The 15441-nt window shown below is 46.5% G+C and overlaps 1 protein-coding gene across 1 annotated transcript in view; it reads left to right on the forward strand.

The window, feature by feature from the left end:
• GRM7 (glutamate metabotropic receptor 7) overlaps positions 1-15441 on the forward strand; it is a 1739703-nt gene that overhangs the window by 986180 nt on the left and 738082 nt on the right. Inside the window, exon 6 of the mRNA XM_078661666.1 lies at positions 11951-12151. Coding sequence (XP_078517792.1) covers positions 11951-12151 — 201 coding nt within the window. The remainder of the gene's footprint in view (positions 1-11950; positions 12152-15441) is intronic.

Raw genomic sequence — 15441 nt, forward strand, 5'->3', positions numbered from 1 at the left:
ATACCTCCCCATTCATTCCTATGGGCCTAGAGGCCCATAGGAATGAATGGGAAGACAATCTCAGTTTGCGATTCTCAATTAGAGAATCGCAAATTGAGATTGCAATTTCAAGGGTGCCAGGGTGTCAAAAGGACACCCTGTTGCACCCCTGAAAATCTGAATATGGGTACATCTTGCACACACACATGCCCTAAGGGCAAGTTTGTGTGTAAAATGGAACTTTGAAAAATGCACTTTAGTGCATTTTCCAAAGTTTTTGCAAATTACCAATAAGTTCAACTTCATGGTAATTTGCGCCCCCTTTTAGCGAAATCGCTAATTTTTTTTAACTTTAATGCATTGCATTTTAGGAATCTCAATTTGAGATTCCTTAAATGCAATAGCAATTTAAGTAATCGCAATTTTGCGATTTCTTAAATTGCGATTTTTGCATTTGGGATGATGCATCCCAAATGCAAAAATACCGGTCGCAAAGAGGCAGATTCTGAGAATCTGCCACTTTGCGAGCGGATTTTAGCTTGATGCATTGGGGCCAATGTCTCTTTATATCCAGACCTCTTAACCTTTACCAAATCAGTAGCCCTTAACAAATTGTCTTCCACCACAAACAACAACGGAAAATATAATTAACCCTGCAGTCTTTACAATGACCAGATTTACAACAAATTCAGGGGCATATTTACAAGGGCTTTATCTCCGCTTTTTTAGCTTAAAAAGCCAAAAAAGTGGAGATAAAATGATCAACCTATTTACAAGAGTGTGCTAACATGCATAATCGCATGTTAGCACACTTTTTCCCAACGCCTCCCTTTGCATGTCTAATGTTATGCAAAGTGGGCGTCACTGGGCGTACCCCAGATGGACATCCTTACAAATATCGCTGATGTTCACATCGTGATATTTACAAGGCTGCCCCACCATTTTAGCACACGTTAGTTTTTGAAGAAAACCACTGTTTTCTCCAAAAACTAACATCTGCTAAAATGCAGACTTACCTATCCCTAACATTGGGGTGGATTATGCTGATACGACCCTGTGTGTCGTTTCAGCAAGGTTATCGCCGTTTTGCAGGGAACATCGCTGGAAAACCCGCGATGTTCCCTGACATTAAAATTCAATATATTTCAGCACATTTGGCTCCACAAGGAAGACAGAGAGTGGCTAAGTTCAAAAGAATAAAGATTTACTAAAGGACTAGCAAAGTTACAAACATCATATCATCAGTATTAATTTTAATCAATAATCAATACATGAATGCAATAGCCAGTATATAGTTCAATACAATATAAAGTTAATAAAAGCAATGCCAGACTATTATAAAGTTGTCTCAAAAGGAAATCAAAGCTAAGTTATTTCTCCCATAAAGAGAGGACCCAAAATTGAGGAAAAAGGGTTTCCTGAATCAAAAGGCAAGTAGAAAGGCATCTGAACTCTCGTCCACTGTGCACTAGTTTTAATCCCACATTTCTAACAATTCGCCACATACACAGGATTCCCAGATGCAAAACCAATCAGGTTAAGGCACAAGCAGATAAGAAAACGTCATTAATTTCTCAAGCTACTACACACTGAATTCACATTAAACATCCCTCGGACTCGCAGTTATCTGCAACATAATGAGATTATTCAGTTCAGGCAGTGAACTGCATTGTACAAGATTGTGTAACAAAACAATTTCACATGGGTACAGAAAACAAATGATACATCACTTAAAATTGCTGCTTCGGTTATCTCCTGAAAGAAATATACACTACACAGACAAAACGACAACCAGACGTTAGTCATGTTAAAATGTGACATACATTGCTGTGGTCAAGCTAAACGTGAAAAATGCACATTCAGAACATTTGCATGTTACATGTTAATATTGATATCGAAGCAAAACATTTAGTTATGAAAAAATCTTTAATTATGAATACATCTTAATTAGGAGAATAAACAGTATGAGAAATCTCGAATCGTCTTAGTGGCTTTGCCAAAATAAGACAGATGGCCCAATGTTTAAATCCATCTTATGCAAGGAGACTTCAATAATGTGTTTCCTTGTAGGTGCAGCCATCATCAATCCACAGGCAATCATATAACTTAGTCCATGTGAAAAGACTAAAATATATATTTCCTTATAAAAAATATTCAGGTGGATTTGATGTGCACCACCTCATCCAGGTACATACTGGAACAAAGTTCACAAATATACGAGCAATACTGTACGCTTTTCTTGCAGTCTATTGTTGTCATTGGTTCTGTGTTGGCAGATTTTGAGCTGAAGGTTTACACTTTCAAGGCATCATTGTAGTTTTTCATAGTAGTTTTTTTAACCATTTTTGGGACAGGTTTGTATTGGCTTTGTTTAAAAGAGCCTTCTGGTGAATGATGTCACAATAAGTCTTAAGGTACATGCAGGTGTCTTCAAGTAAAGCAGCCTCCTGTATGGCTTATTGTTGGTGATTATTTTTGAGGCCGAACTGGGTAAAGAGAATAAGGGGCATATTTACAAGGGGATTTTTCCACTGGAACATCACTTTTACTGATGTTCTGGTGGCGCAGTTCCCTGCTCCATATTTACAAAGTGGTGTTAAGCCAGTTTTTGGGGCTTAACGCCACTTTGTAAATATGGTACCTTTTGACGCAGGTATCTGTGTGAAAATGGCGTGCAATGGGTGTTGCTGAGGGCGTTCCACGCATCACCCATTGCTTTTTGAAACTGCCCCAGATTTACAAGGATCTGTAAATCTGAGGCAGTGCCAAAAACTAACGTAATTCAAAAGCAGGCGTTAGAATGGCGCAACGAGGAAAAAAACGTAGATGTCTCCTAGTCTTTGCTTTTTCTATGTGTGCTGCAGGCTTCAGCACACATAGAAAGAGCAAAACGCCATTAATGATTGTTTATGTGCAGGAAGGTTTCCCTTCCTGAACATAGACAATCATTAAATAATAATGTGTTGCTACTTCTATGTGTGCTGCAGAATGCTGCACACATTGATGTAACAAATCGCCATTATTGAATGTTCATGTGAAGGAAGGAAAACCTTCCTGCACATACACAATTATTACCTGCAACGCAGGCAACCTTCCACTATGGTGAAAGGGTGATTGTGTTGGCCCTAGGCAGCTATTTTTAGCGCTAGGGAAAACACACAGTTGTGTAGTATTGTTGTAAATATGGCGCATCCCTGCGTTTTGGAAATGGCAGAGTGTGGCACTGTGAAAATTGCTGCAGCGCCACGCTCCGCCATTTACTTGTAAACATGCCGCTTACTTTTTATCTGGATGGTCAAGTTTAGAGAATTTTGCTATTAGATTTATGTTGTGGACTCATCTTTAGAAATGTACTTTATTGTAACAAAATTTAATACAATGTACTGAAAAAAATTGCGACTTCATACACCCTTAGTTTGAGGTTATATTAGAAAGAGCGAGTTTAGAGAAGAGACATCTTGATTTTATTCAGCTGATACTGATTGAGAGAATGAGGACAGCGATGTGAAAAAATACTCAGTCTAAAAAACGTCTCTTGAGCGAAGGAATCAAGTAATGTTGGATGAGAATTTCAAGATATTTTTTTTAAAGTATAGAGACAGTCAAACGCAGCACTGGGGGTCTGAGTTTCTTTCTGAAGGTGGGCGTATCCATCCATGGAGTGTTGTTACTGCATAAGCATAGAGTGCCTTCAAAGATGGAGAATTTCAAGATCAGGTAGCTGAGGGTCTCGATGTGCTGGGTTCTTTGCATCTGACTGACACATTCCTCAGGTAATCATAACACAAATGTCATACTAAATTAAGTCAGACAATTTGAGTTACAGGAAGAGGAGGAGGGGAATTCCTCCTTTCGGAACTAGGGCTCTCCCACACCCAGCAAGCTAGGTGTCATGCTTCATCATTGGGCCTGCTCCTCGTCGGGCCGGCGTTGCAATGCCCGACGGGCACCCTTAAAGGGGCTCTTTATCGGAGATCTTCTGTTCCTTGCCGTAAGGGTGTATGCGGGTGTGTGGGCCTAGTTACGTGTAGATGTCCTATTACTTACCGGTAATCTTCATTACTCCGGGTCCCGTAGTCCTCGACACCTTCATAATTACATGTGGAGATAACCATCTCCTGACAGAAAAAAAGAACAGAGGTATGCTGGGACCCTAATACTGCCCCTCCCACTGGGAGTACATAAGCAGTACTTACCCAGCATCCCGTCTGTACAACCAAGCCCAGACAGGAAGGCCGGCCGCCCGGGAGGGAGGGAGGGGCGTATGAAGGTGATGAGGACTACGGGACCCGGAGTAATGAAGATTACCGGTAAGTAATAGGACATTACCCCCAGGTCCCTCCGTCCTCGACACCTTCATAATTACATGTGGAGAATACCAAAGCAGAAAACACGGCCTTCCGCACGCACAAGCACACCCAGGAAACCACAACAAAAGCAGCCAACCAAGGGAGCACCGAGAAGGAGGAAAGGAAGACCGCAGGAAACCCCCGGCCCGCAACCCAGAACAGGACAGCAGGGACAAGGACCGGAGACAAAGAAAAAGGCCAGGGCACCAAGAAAAGGAGGCTGCCAACCCGAGAAACCGGCAACCGGGACCCGGACCAGGACACCAAGACCAGCCAAAATAACCCACCGGAGAAGACCGCCAAGGTCAGAACCAGCAGGAAGTCACACAGGGCCAGGCAGACCCACCAGGAAGATGAGACAACCCGGAAGAAAGCCAAAGAAACAAAAGGCCAACAGAGCGCAGGCACAAGCACCCAGCCCAAAAAGGAAGGAGAAGCACAGGCCAGAAACCCGGCCAAACTCCCAAAAAGAAAAGAACATGAGCCCAAGAGACCCAAGGAGAAAACCCATACGAGGAGGCCCAGGAAGCAACAAGCACCCATGAGCCCAAAAGGAGCGGACGGGGAAGAACCCCACAACCCAGCTGAAAGCCCACCAAACAAGGAGAGGCCAACAAGACCGGAAAACAGCAACAAAGAAAACAGAACCAGGTCGGGAACAGAGAAACCGACCACAAGCCCAGAAAACCCCAACCCCAAAGGGATGGAACACAAGTCAGGAGGGGAGCACAGAGCAACCGGGAAACCCCAGCAGCCGCCCAAAAAGGCACAGAGAGCAGCACAAAGAAGGTGCCCAGAAGACACTGGACCGGCCAGGAACCCCACACCCATGCCAGACCAGCAGCAAGGGCAGGAGCAGCAGGAAAAAGAAAGCCCAGGGAGCACAGCACCCAGACCACCACCACAAGGCCCCAACCCAGCAACGCCGGAGAGGAGCCAAGCAACCCGCAAAAAAGAGGCCAACAAACGCCAGCAGAACCGGGAAGCCAGGACCAGAGCCAAGCAACCCGACTACGCAGGAGGCCCACGCAGAGGCCAAGGCACAGCAAAAAGGGCAGGGAGGAACCGGGAACCCCCAGCACACCACCGCCAGAACCACCCAGAAGGGCGGAAAAGAACAGAGAAACCGCCAAAGCGGAAGCCAGAGGAAGCAGAGGGCCAACAAGCAGAAAACCCCAGACAACCCGCAGCCAGAAGGGAGAACCTCACCGAGGCAAGAGCACCACGGAACCACACCCCACTCAGAGAGAGGAGGGGGGAGGGCACCCAAACAGCCCCACAACGGGAACCAAGGCTGGAGAAACAAGGAAGGCAGAAGCCAACCAGGACACCAAAACCAGGAAACGCACAGCAGAACACCCCCAGAGAGGGCAAGACAGCCAGGAAGCACAGGAGGCACAGCCCGAGGACAACCCGAACAAGCAGGAAGCCCGCAGACCACCGGAGTCAAAGGACCCCACAAAAGCCCAAACACAGGCGGAAGAAGACCGCCAAGACCCGCCAGCAGGAAGCAAGCCCCGAAGGACCCACCAGGGTGCAGACACAACAGCAGAGCGCCCCGCCAGGACACAAAGAGAGCCCAGGCAGGGACGCAGAGCCCAAAAGAAGACCAACACGCAAGAGCAGAAAGCCCCAGCAGACACCCAGCCAGCGCAGAAAGGCAGCACGGCCCCAGGCCACCAACCGGGAGAACAGGAGACCTGGAGAGGGGAAAAAAACAGGAGCCTCTCCAAGGGCGTGGCACCACCAAAAGACAGTCAAGCCCAAACAGCAGCCGCACGAACACCAGGGCCCAGAAGGCAAAACCCCCACAGGAAAGACCACCCGGGGGAGGAAAGAACCACGGACAAGAAGAGCAGGCTCCCAACAAACCGAGAAGCAAGCCAAGGGCAAGCACAGGGGGAGCCAGAGCAGAAGCAGCCAGGCTAAGCACACCCAAAAGACCCCAGGACCATACCAGAACCAGGAGCAAAGGCAAGGACACAGCATCAGGAAGACCCAGGCAGGCAACCAGACGCGAATAGGAGCAGGCAGGGAGGGAGCCGCACCCAAGGCAGCAGGGGACAAGCACCCCAAAGAGCCCCTGGCACGACAGCGGCAACCAACCGAGAGAGGAACCAGGCACAGCCCAAGGGACGGGAGGAACAGGGCCAGGAGCCCCAAACGCCCACCAACCCAACAGAAGCCAGGAAGGAAAAACCAGGGGACCCAAGCGGAGCAGAGGCAACAGCCAGACCGCAGCGGAGGCAAGGCCACCGAGGGAAAACAGCAAGGAAAACAGCCACCACAGAGGCGACCGGAACCCAAGCCAGCCGGAGGTAGCCCACAAACAGAAGAGTGAGAACCCACAGAGCCACCCAGAGCAGGGGCACCCCCAAAGAAGAGAACCAGAGGGAGCAGACCCACGGAACAACCCCCACCGGAGAACAACAAGATCCGGGGCGGGCCGGAGGCAAGGCCGAGGACCAGGAACCCACCACACATGAGGCAAGCAGCGTGGACACCTGAGGCAGCAGTAGGATACGAAACCTAGTCCTGAACAAACCCAGGCACCCCCAGGAGGCACCGACCCAGGGACAAGACACACTCCAGAAGGCACGCCAGGCAACACCCCAGGACCGACAGCAGCAGCCCAACAGAGCACCCACGAACACTGGACATCAGGACAGCAGCAGGGGGGGCGAGAAACAGCCAGAGCGGGGGCCCCCACCGCAAAGGAGACCAAAACATATCCATACGTAGGAAAGGAACAAGACGCCCCAAGCCACACAAGAATGCTAGAAAACGGAAGGCAACCCAGGGACGCAAACCCCGAATACCCCTCCCCCTTGGCCGAGCATAGAAAGCACAGGCCACAGGAGAACCGGCAGGGGGAAAGCGACAAACAGCACGAAGGACACGCCAGGCCAAGGTGGAGGTGCAGCGCCCAAGACATCCAACCGAGCGAACAGAAACGCGCAGCAAACGCACAGAACCCCCAGAGCCAAAGCACAGGAGAAAGCACGAGGACAGGAAAAAGGAACCTGCAGGACTAAAGGGAAACACCCATAACCACCAACGTCGCAGACATCATGCAATCCAAGAGAACCAACACGATGAGCGACTCCCAGCCGGCCAGCGACAGGAAACCAACAGCAGTAGACACGGGGGAAGAAGTGACATGTTCCAGAACTAGAGAATGCCGAGTGCCGCAGCCAAGACCCGAACTCAGCCCCCCTGGCCAGAGATCGAGCGCTCGAGCCAGAGGGCCATAACCTCACCACCGTCAAGGAGGGGCAAAGCGCCGCAGTAAACGTCAGCGAGTGGCCCAGCATCCAGGAAGAACAGAGTCCAACACCGAGCCGCAGCCGAACAGAGGGCAGGGAAATGGGAACAAAGGGACAACCCACACACAGCGCCCAAAGTACAAACGCACAGGAGAAAAACAGAGGCCAGAAAAGGTTCCAAAACACAGAGCAGAAGAAAAAGCAGCATCAGCACCACATCCCCAAACACCATGGTGCAAAGAAGCTAAATGCGTGCGACTCCCACCAGCAGCACCCCCAGGAAAGCTGAGTGAAGCGCAGCACAGAGACCAGAAGTAGCACAAAAAAAAGTGCCCCAGAGACGTGACAACGCCCCCTGCAAGGTCACCATACTTCGGAAAGCGCACGAACACCCAGAGGCATCCCGGCGCCGAAGAACAGATGTGAAGCGTCAACCCAACGAAATGGAACCCAGCACACCAACCACAGACGGAAGGCTGAGTGCACACACCGGGGTACGAACCCGTGATTCCTCAATTCGCCTGCGGGGGACACAGTAGGCCACAGAAAGCAAAGGCACCGGCGTGCACGAGTGGCGCAGCACGCAAAGATTCAGTCACCCAGGGCCACCAAAGAGGGTACTATATAGTAGCGCGCAACCCCTGCCAGCAGCGAACAAGCAGCGCACAGATCAAAAGCAGCCGCCACTGCCGCTGAGCACTGGAAGTCCCTGCACTCCCCACAACAACACAGAGAGAGAGCAAAAGACACCGCAAAGCGGGACTCACCCGGAGCGGGGGCCGGAGCAGGTACAAGGCCCCCACTCAACAGCCGGCACCGGACCCTCCTGCATCCATTACATCCAGCGCAGCTTGTCTCCCACCCGGCCAAGCACGGGGAGACGCACACCACGACCCGGAAGCAACCGGGAGGCGGCGCACCAGCCGCAAAGGGCCGGCAAGGATCCACTGAACACCGGCCAGGAAGAAGCCAAGCCTCCCAGCAAGCCAGGCAGGCCGGAAGGCAGACACCACCAGGAAACAGCACCCTTGCCCGCGAAGCCAGGCAGCTGGGCAGGGGGAGCAGAGAAGAGCAAGCACGCCACCCCAGCCCAGCAGGAGCAGAGGCAGCAACAGCAACAGCACACCAACAGTCCAGTCTGTCGAAGACAGAAAAAAAGAACAGACGGGATGCTGGGTAAGTACTGCTTATGTGCTCCCGGTGGGAGGGGCAGTATTAGGGTCCCAGCATACCTCTGTTCTTTTTTTCTGTCAGGAGATGGTTATCTCCACATGTAATTATGAAGGTGTCGAGGACGGAGGGACCTGGGGGTAATGTATGTTAGAGGTGTGATAAAATAGATGAGGGTGTCCTCTAATGTTGCTGCTTTATTCTGTGAGGGACCCTGCCTAAGTAAAAAATGAAATGGGAGGGGCACCTAGAATTGTTCTTTAATGAGACAACTATCGTACTCTTCTCCCTAAAGGTCAACATGTTTCTCACCCTATAATTGTCAGTAATCAACCGGCGATTCTTCAGGACCGTGCAATATTAAGAATGAAAACTATCTACAAGTGAGTGGTAAAGTGCTTTGCTACCTACCACCGTCTGTACCCTAGGGGTCCATCCTCTAGGGGAATCTGGCATCCTAACTAAGTTTTGGAGTAATGCCTCATCAGGTGCAGTGGATTAAGACAACCAAGGTTGTTGTCTCTGTTCCTTGTAGGGAACCGTCCAATGACCTACCCGATCCGCTGCTTCCATGAAAACTTAGAGGTGGGACTTTCCATACATCAAAATGGATTAGTTCCATGCAGATTTACTGGAGAGCAATCTGAATGGCACTATAATTCACTTTATTCGAAGATAGCGTTCTGGGCCTCCCTATCATTATCGGTTATAGGCCACCTAACCATTTCAAAGAAGGTGATGCTCTCCCACCTGTTCAATTATTTCCTAAATCTTCCACTCCTGATACTGGCACATACCTTTCAGGAGTTGGACGTAATGCTTTGTGACCTTCTCTGGAGTTTGACTAGACACCAGATTGTGCTGGCCGAACTAAAGTTCACTCGTGACAGAGGTATAGGGGCCCCAATTTTGGTAGCTATTACTATGCAGCACAGCTTCAACGGCCCACCCACTGGCTAGCGGGGCAGAATCTGATCAAATTCCGTGTGCTGCAGGTATTCTCTTTCTACCAAGTAGAAACTCATAGTACTATACTCTATTGCTCAACACAACGATAACCTGTCTTACACAAGACCAAACCCTTCCTCATGCAATGGCAATCCCATTGCTTGGTGTCTATATCTAAAGAGGTATCCTCTCCAGACGAGAACTCGGCCGATGGGACCAGGCGGGAATAAGTACTTTGGGTGATTTATTAGAAGAGGGCTCCTTGACTTGATTCCACTCCCATGTGGAACAGTCGGGGTTATAAAGGTGCGGATTCCTCACATATGGTAGAATCACTCATGCCAGTCAGGCACAATGACACACAGCACTGTTGAAACCTGCCACACAGACCTGCAAACACTCCAATCAACCACAATAGGAAGTTGATTGCTTGGCTTTATGGGGCCATCATGGATCACAGAAGTGTTTCCCTACAAACCCGAAGGGGTACCTGTGAGTCTAAATTGAAACTTGTTTTCAGTCATTAGGACAGGCCTTCTATTGTATTATACCTCTCCAAGATCACACACATTGTCTGATTTCAACTCATTTAGTTTAATATATTTCATTGAGCTTATCTCACACCCCTGAAATTTCACCACTTCTTTCCCACTGTTTCCTCCTACTGCCCCAGGTGCCACACCAGACCTGTAAACATGACCCACATGCTATGGGGCTGCAGTGTACTGTGACCCTTCTGGTGCTCTCACAGAGGTCACAGGCTGTGCACACCCTGGCGCCCGGCATCTACGCAGTTGCTCTTTTACCCCTGCCCCAAGCAGGCAAATCTGACTGCCTGTTCCCTGGATCTAGCACGCTTTTTAGAAAATAGAAAAATTACTAGACACTGGAAGTACTCTACTACCCATTAATGCCTTCCTGGCAGGCACAACTACAGAAGTGGATAATCACCTAAAGCACCACCCTATGTAGGGAGGAAAAACGGGGCATCCAACCTATCCAGATAGCAGGTCAATAGGATGAGCTATTATTTGAATCTTCAACTGTGACCGCTCACATTGTTACACCTTAGTGTTGGATATAGGCTCCTCTGCGACCCCAAATCTATCCCACTCTCCTCGTATCCTATCTTTTGCTCCACCTTCTCCAATTGAACACACTAAGATCCTACCTTGTTCCTAACTCCTAATGTTATGTTATGTTATACTTGGTTTTGTATAGCGCACGGCTACTCAAAAGAGTGTCCCGGCGCTTTGATTTGCACACCTATCTCACAACATAACAATTAAAAACACACAACTAAAAAGAGCGAAGATCCCGAAAAAAAACCCCAGGGGAAAACTAAGAAGTAAAAAGCCAGGTTTTCTGTTGGCTGTGGCTCCAGGACACATCCTTCCATTATCATTGTGGTTTGTGTTTGCACCCCTTTCCCCTTAACTATTATTCATTTGTGGTTTAAAAAAAAGAATTTTCTCTTTGACCACTGTTGTCTTCATTTGTTATGGTATTACCAGGATATTCTACCAAATTACCTTCTCATTGTGACTACTTATATGAAGTTCTATGCCATTTTTTCAGATTGTTTATGTACCCAGATTGTACTGTAACCTGGTCTAAAATTCATTAAAATGGTTTTCAAAACAAATCAGGCACCTAAAGCTTTCTTAGGAGCCAAATCTTAGTGCCAGGAGTGAAGACTCGTAAACCTCATGACGACCTCAGGACTCTTTCTTCCACTAACTTCCACTTTCTGGCTCTTTGTCTGTTGTTTTTTATTCCCACTTTCTCTCTTTATTTCTGTTCCAAGGTTTGTCTTCATCCAACTTTCTTCCTTTTCTGCCGCCCCTTGCTCTGGTTCAAAGTCTGGTGACACAAAATAAGTCCTGATCCTAAACATGTGTGTTGAAGGCCATCACCCGCATGCTCCTACGCAACTTAAGCATGGGGGGCAACACTGATCATACACAGACCTTTGCGCAGGGCATTTCTACAGTGAATCAATTTCAAAGCAAGAGGTTCTACAGTAGACTTAAATCTCAATGTAAAGTGTTCCAGGAATTAATTTTTTATAGTTTTCAGATTTTGTTGCCTACAATGGTAAAAGAAATGCATTTCTTTCTAGTTATGCCAATCCTTCAGTTTTAGTAGTACTGAATGACACAGAAAACATATTTGATGAACCACATGAATCTCACACTGGCCTCTCCTCTTTTCTCTGGCTTTTGTTCCCATGTGCAGGGCAGGAGCGCATTGGCAAGGACTCCCACTACGAGCAGGAGGGAAGGGTGCAGTTTGTGATCGATGCCGTCTATGCGATGGCCCATGCCCTCCATAATATGAACAAAGACCTCTGCCCCGAGTACCCAGGAGTTTGTCCGGAGATGGAGCACGCTGGTGGAAAGAAGCTGCTCAGATACATCCGCAATGTTAACTTTAATGGTAAGTCCTAAGTAACCTGATTCCCAGGGGTGTTGGCCAAAACCAACCATATTGACACCATGTATTGTAATACAACTGCATATTTCTACAAATGAGGTGCTGAGAGAACTGAACTAGGCGTTGCTGAAAGGCAGTAGAAAATGCTAATTATTGCCTGCTAATTCCATGCACATATTCACTCATGCACTTAATCACCTTTCACATATTACCAATGAGCAATTTTGATTCAGTCACTTTGATATTGAAAGATTCTGCAGCATACTAAGAGAATATCAAGTTTTTCACATATACCTATACAAATAACGACTATTACTATATTGTCAAAGTAGTATACATAGGTAGATTTACTTTTCTTATCCCCCAATTGTATATATATTGACAAGGTATGTAGATATGGAGTTAAGAATGGTGGGGCCGATTCACAGAACTAACTTAAGACAAAATCCTAAACTTACTACTTTTGGTATTCACAAAAGTTAGGATTTTGTCTTAAGTTTTTCTTAAAACAGACTTAAGACAGACTTAAGACAAAATCCTAACTTAAGTCTGTCTTAAGACAAACTTAAGACAAAATCCTAACTTCTGTGAATACCAAAAGTAGTAAGTTTAGGGTTTTGTCTTAAGTTAGTTCTGTGAATCGGGCCCGGAGTGTCTAGTTGTTCCTATGCACAATATATATGGTGGTTAACATTTTGTAGTCAGTATATTTGTAGGGCGGTATGTGTGACTTCTATGATTTGATTTACTACTGATTTTACCAGGTGTTATGATGTTTTATGGAAGAGAAAATTAGTTATTTAAGTGTTCCTTATTTATGTCTGATCCAAAAGCGTGAAATGCATGTGCTATAATTTTCCTCCTATCCGCAGTGCTGTGTGCACTGTGCACAGAACGTTGGCACTTAATTTAGACCAACCATTGTCCCCAGAGAAGTGGCAAGGGAAAATCGGGCAAAGGCGAGGGAAATTGACTTCTAACTACATTCATACATTTGTGGGAATCCATAAACAATTTTCAGTGCATTTCTCCACATTTTCCTCCGAATTCATTTACAGCTTAAAGGGCCATCCTTAAATATTGACAGTGGTGTGGGCAAGCGCATTTACTGCATCCAATCACATATTGGAAGAGTTAATGGTTGTGTATTGGCGTTTAGTACAGGGATCATGATTTACAACTGTGCTTGTGAACATGGACTGGTTTCCAAGGCAGTCAATTCTGCTTAATATCCCTCGCAACACTTTGTTCACTCCATAATTGCAGAGTTCATTTCAGCCTAAGATACTGAAGAAAATGATCCAATTAAAATACACCTCTACACAATTTGTCTAATGACGGGAGAGCATTAAAAAAAAGAGATTTTGCGATTTCTTCATAAATTAATATAACAAATATTTGTGAGCTTCTTACATTAAGGCAATGGAATAGAAGAAGCCATATGGTGCAGCGGGACCTCAACTCTTCAGGGGACCCTCAAAACTTCATGGGGCCCCTGTTTAGCCCAATGTGAATGAATATTTGCTAGATATAGGAGACTATCAGGGCCCTCGTCACATTCTGTAGGTAGCCCCACCATTTTTGTTAAGCCACTGCAGTAAGGCATACATTTACCCCCCTCATCTGTGAAATAATATAGCCCCCCCATTCGTGTTTGACCAGAGGCTATGACAGATCATCCGGATACGCAATTTCATGAGCTCGCCTGTTGGTTGAGGCACCACACCAACACTTATTTCACTTTTTGAGTTTACCATGTGATATAGGGCCTGTATGTAGTTTCAAATCCAGATGTTTGTGTAGTTCCTCAGACATGAATCTAATCTGTTTCCAAGCACGGCCATCTTTTGACAAGACAAGTATTCGGTAGCTAAATTATTTTACCAATCAGTGTGCTGATGTGGATAAGTTATGATTAGTATATGTGTCTTCTAGACCCAAAGTTAATACATTTCTGAGATGATGCACTGGTGGTGGAATGTGATGACAAAGTATACAATATGTGGCTCATGTTGTATAGAGGATGAGAATGACCTTTTTACATTATTTTCGAGTGCTTTAGTACAATGGAACACATTAGACTTAGTGTACCTGCAGAACAAGGAAATATATGAAGCAGAAGAGCAACAAAATGAACACGTGTACAGAGTCTGCCTGTCTGAGTAGATGCACTTTCAAAGCCTTTACAGCAGTTTCAAGTCAAGTCAAGTCAAAGAAGGCTTTATTTCGATATACTTGTATCTTAAAAAGCACACAGCATAAATACATTGATCAAAATACCCAGCTTATTAAAAAAGATAAAAACCCACACTGTACATAGAAAACATGATCACAACTACGGTAGGTGGGGTAATAAATTAAGTAAAATGGTCTATGTCTACGGGCCTTAATTAAACAATTTGAAGAAGCCACTTTGACCGGATGCGCCAAGCCCAACCTAAAAACTTGGCTGTAGAACAAACAAATAAAGGGCGAGTATCTGTCAGGAAGATTCTTAGGGCTACAGCAGTTTCAGAAAACCTCCTCGAGGTAAGGGTACTAGATAAGAGGTCCCAAAGGTTTGCACCTCTAGGGTGAAGTGAACCTCCATACTAAGGTTTTGCACTGAAACGTGCGGGGTGCAATGATACGCAAAACTCCCATCAATGTATATGAAAGGGCGAGATTTTGATCGATACCTTATATCTATTGATCCAAACCTCGATCTGGTCGACTGAACCTTTGTTGCCTGTCTTGGAAGAAAACAGTACACCTATCTGCAAGTTAGTTCACCCAATAAAGGACTCTACTCTCAAAGATCACGGACAACTTCTAGGTTTCAAAAGTTTATTGTAAAGATATAATGAGCTGCAAATACAGACATCTCAGAATGAGATTCACGAGATACACAGGTCCAATTACATACATGTGCTCTCGAAAAGCCCTCAGACGAGCAACAGAAATCACTAACACAAGTTCTAAAAATAATAAAGCTATCAGCATAGACGCATATCTCTCCTTCATTTAGATTGGAGGAAAACAAACACAGGTTAGGCGTCCCTACCCTGTTTCTAGATGGTATCCCTACTTAACCAAATCCCAACCTAACAAAGGTGTCAGCAGTGAATGACCCCCAAGGGAAGTCACCCACTCTAAGTCTCTTGGTGAAAACCTAAAGTTCTCCAGTCATGACCCCTCTCTGCCTACCCATCCGCTCTCTAAAAGGTCCTCAGGTCTCTGTTCTAACTCCACCCAGGGGTGCTGTCCCTAATACAAAACAGTCAACAACATTTGAGACGCCCCTTGCGAAACGC

The sequence above is a fragment of the Lissotriton helveticus genome, chromosome 9 (assembly GCF_964261635.1).
Source record: "Lissotriton helveticus chromosome 9, aLisHel1.1, whole genome shotgun sequence".
In the NCBI taxonomy this organism is placed as follows: Eukaryota; Metazoa; Chordata; class Amphibia; order Caudata; family Salamandridae; genus Lissotriton; species Lissotriton helveticus.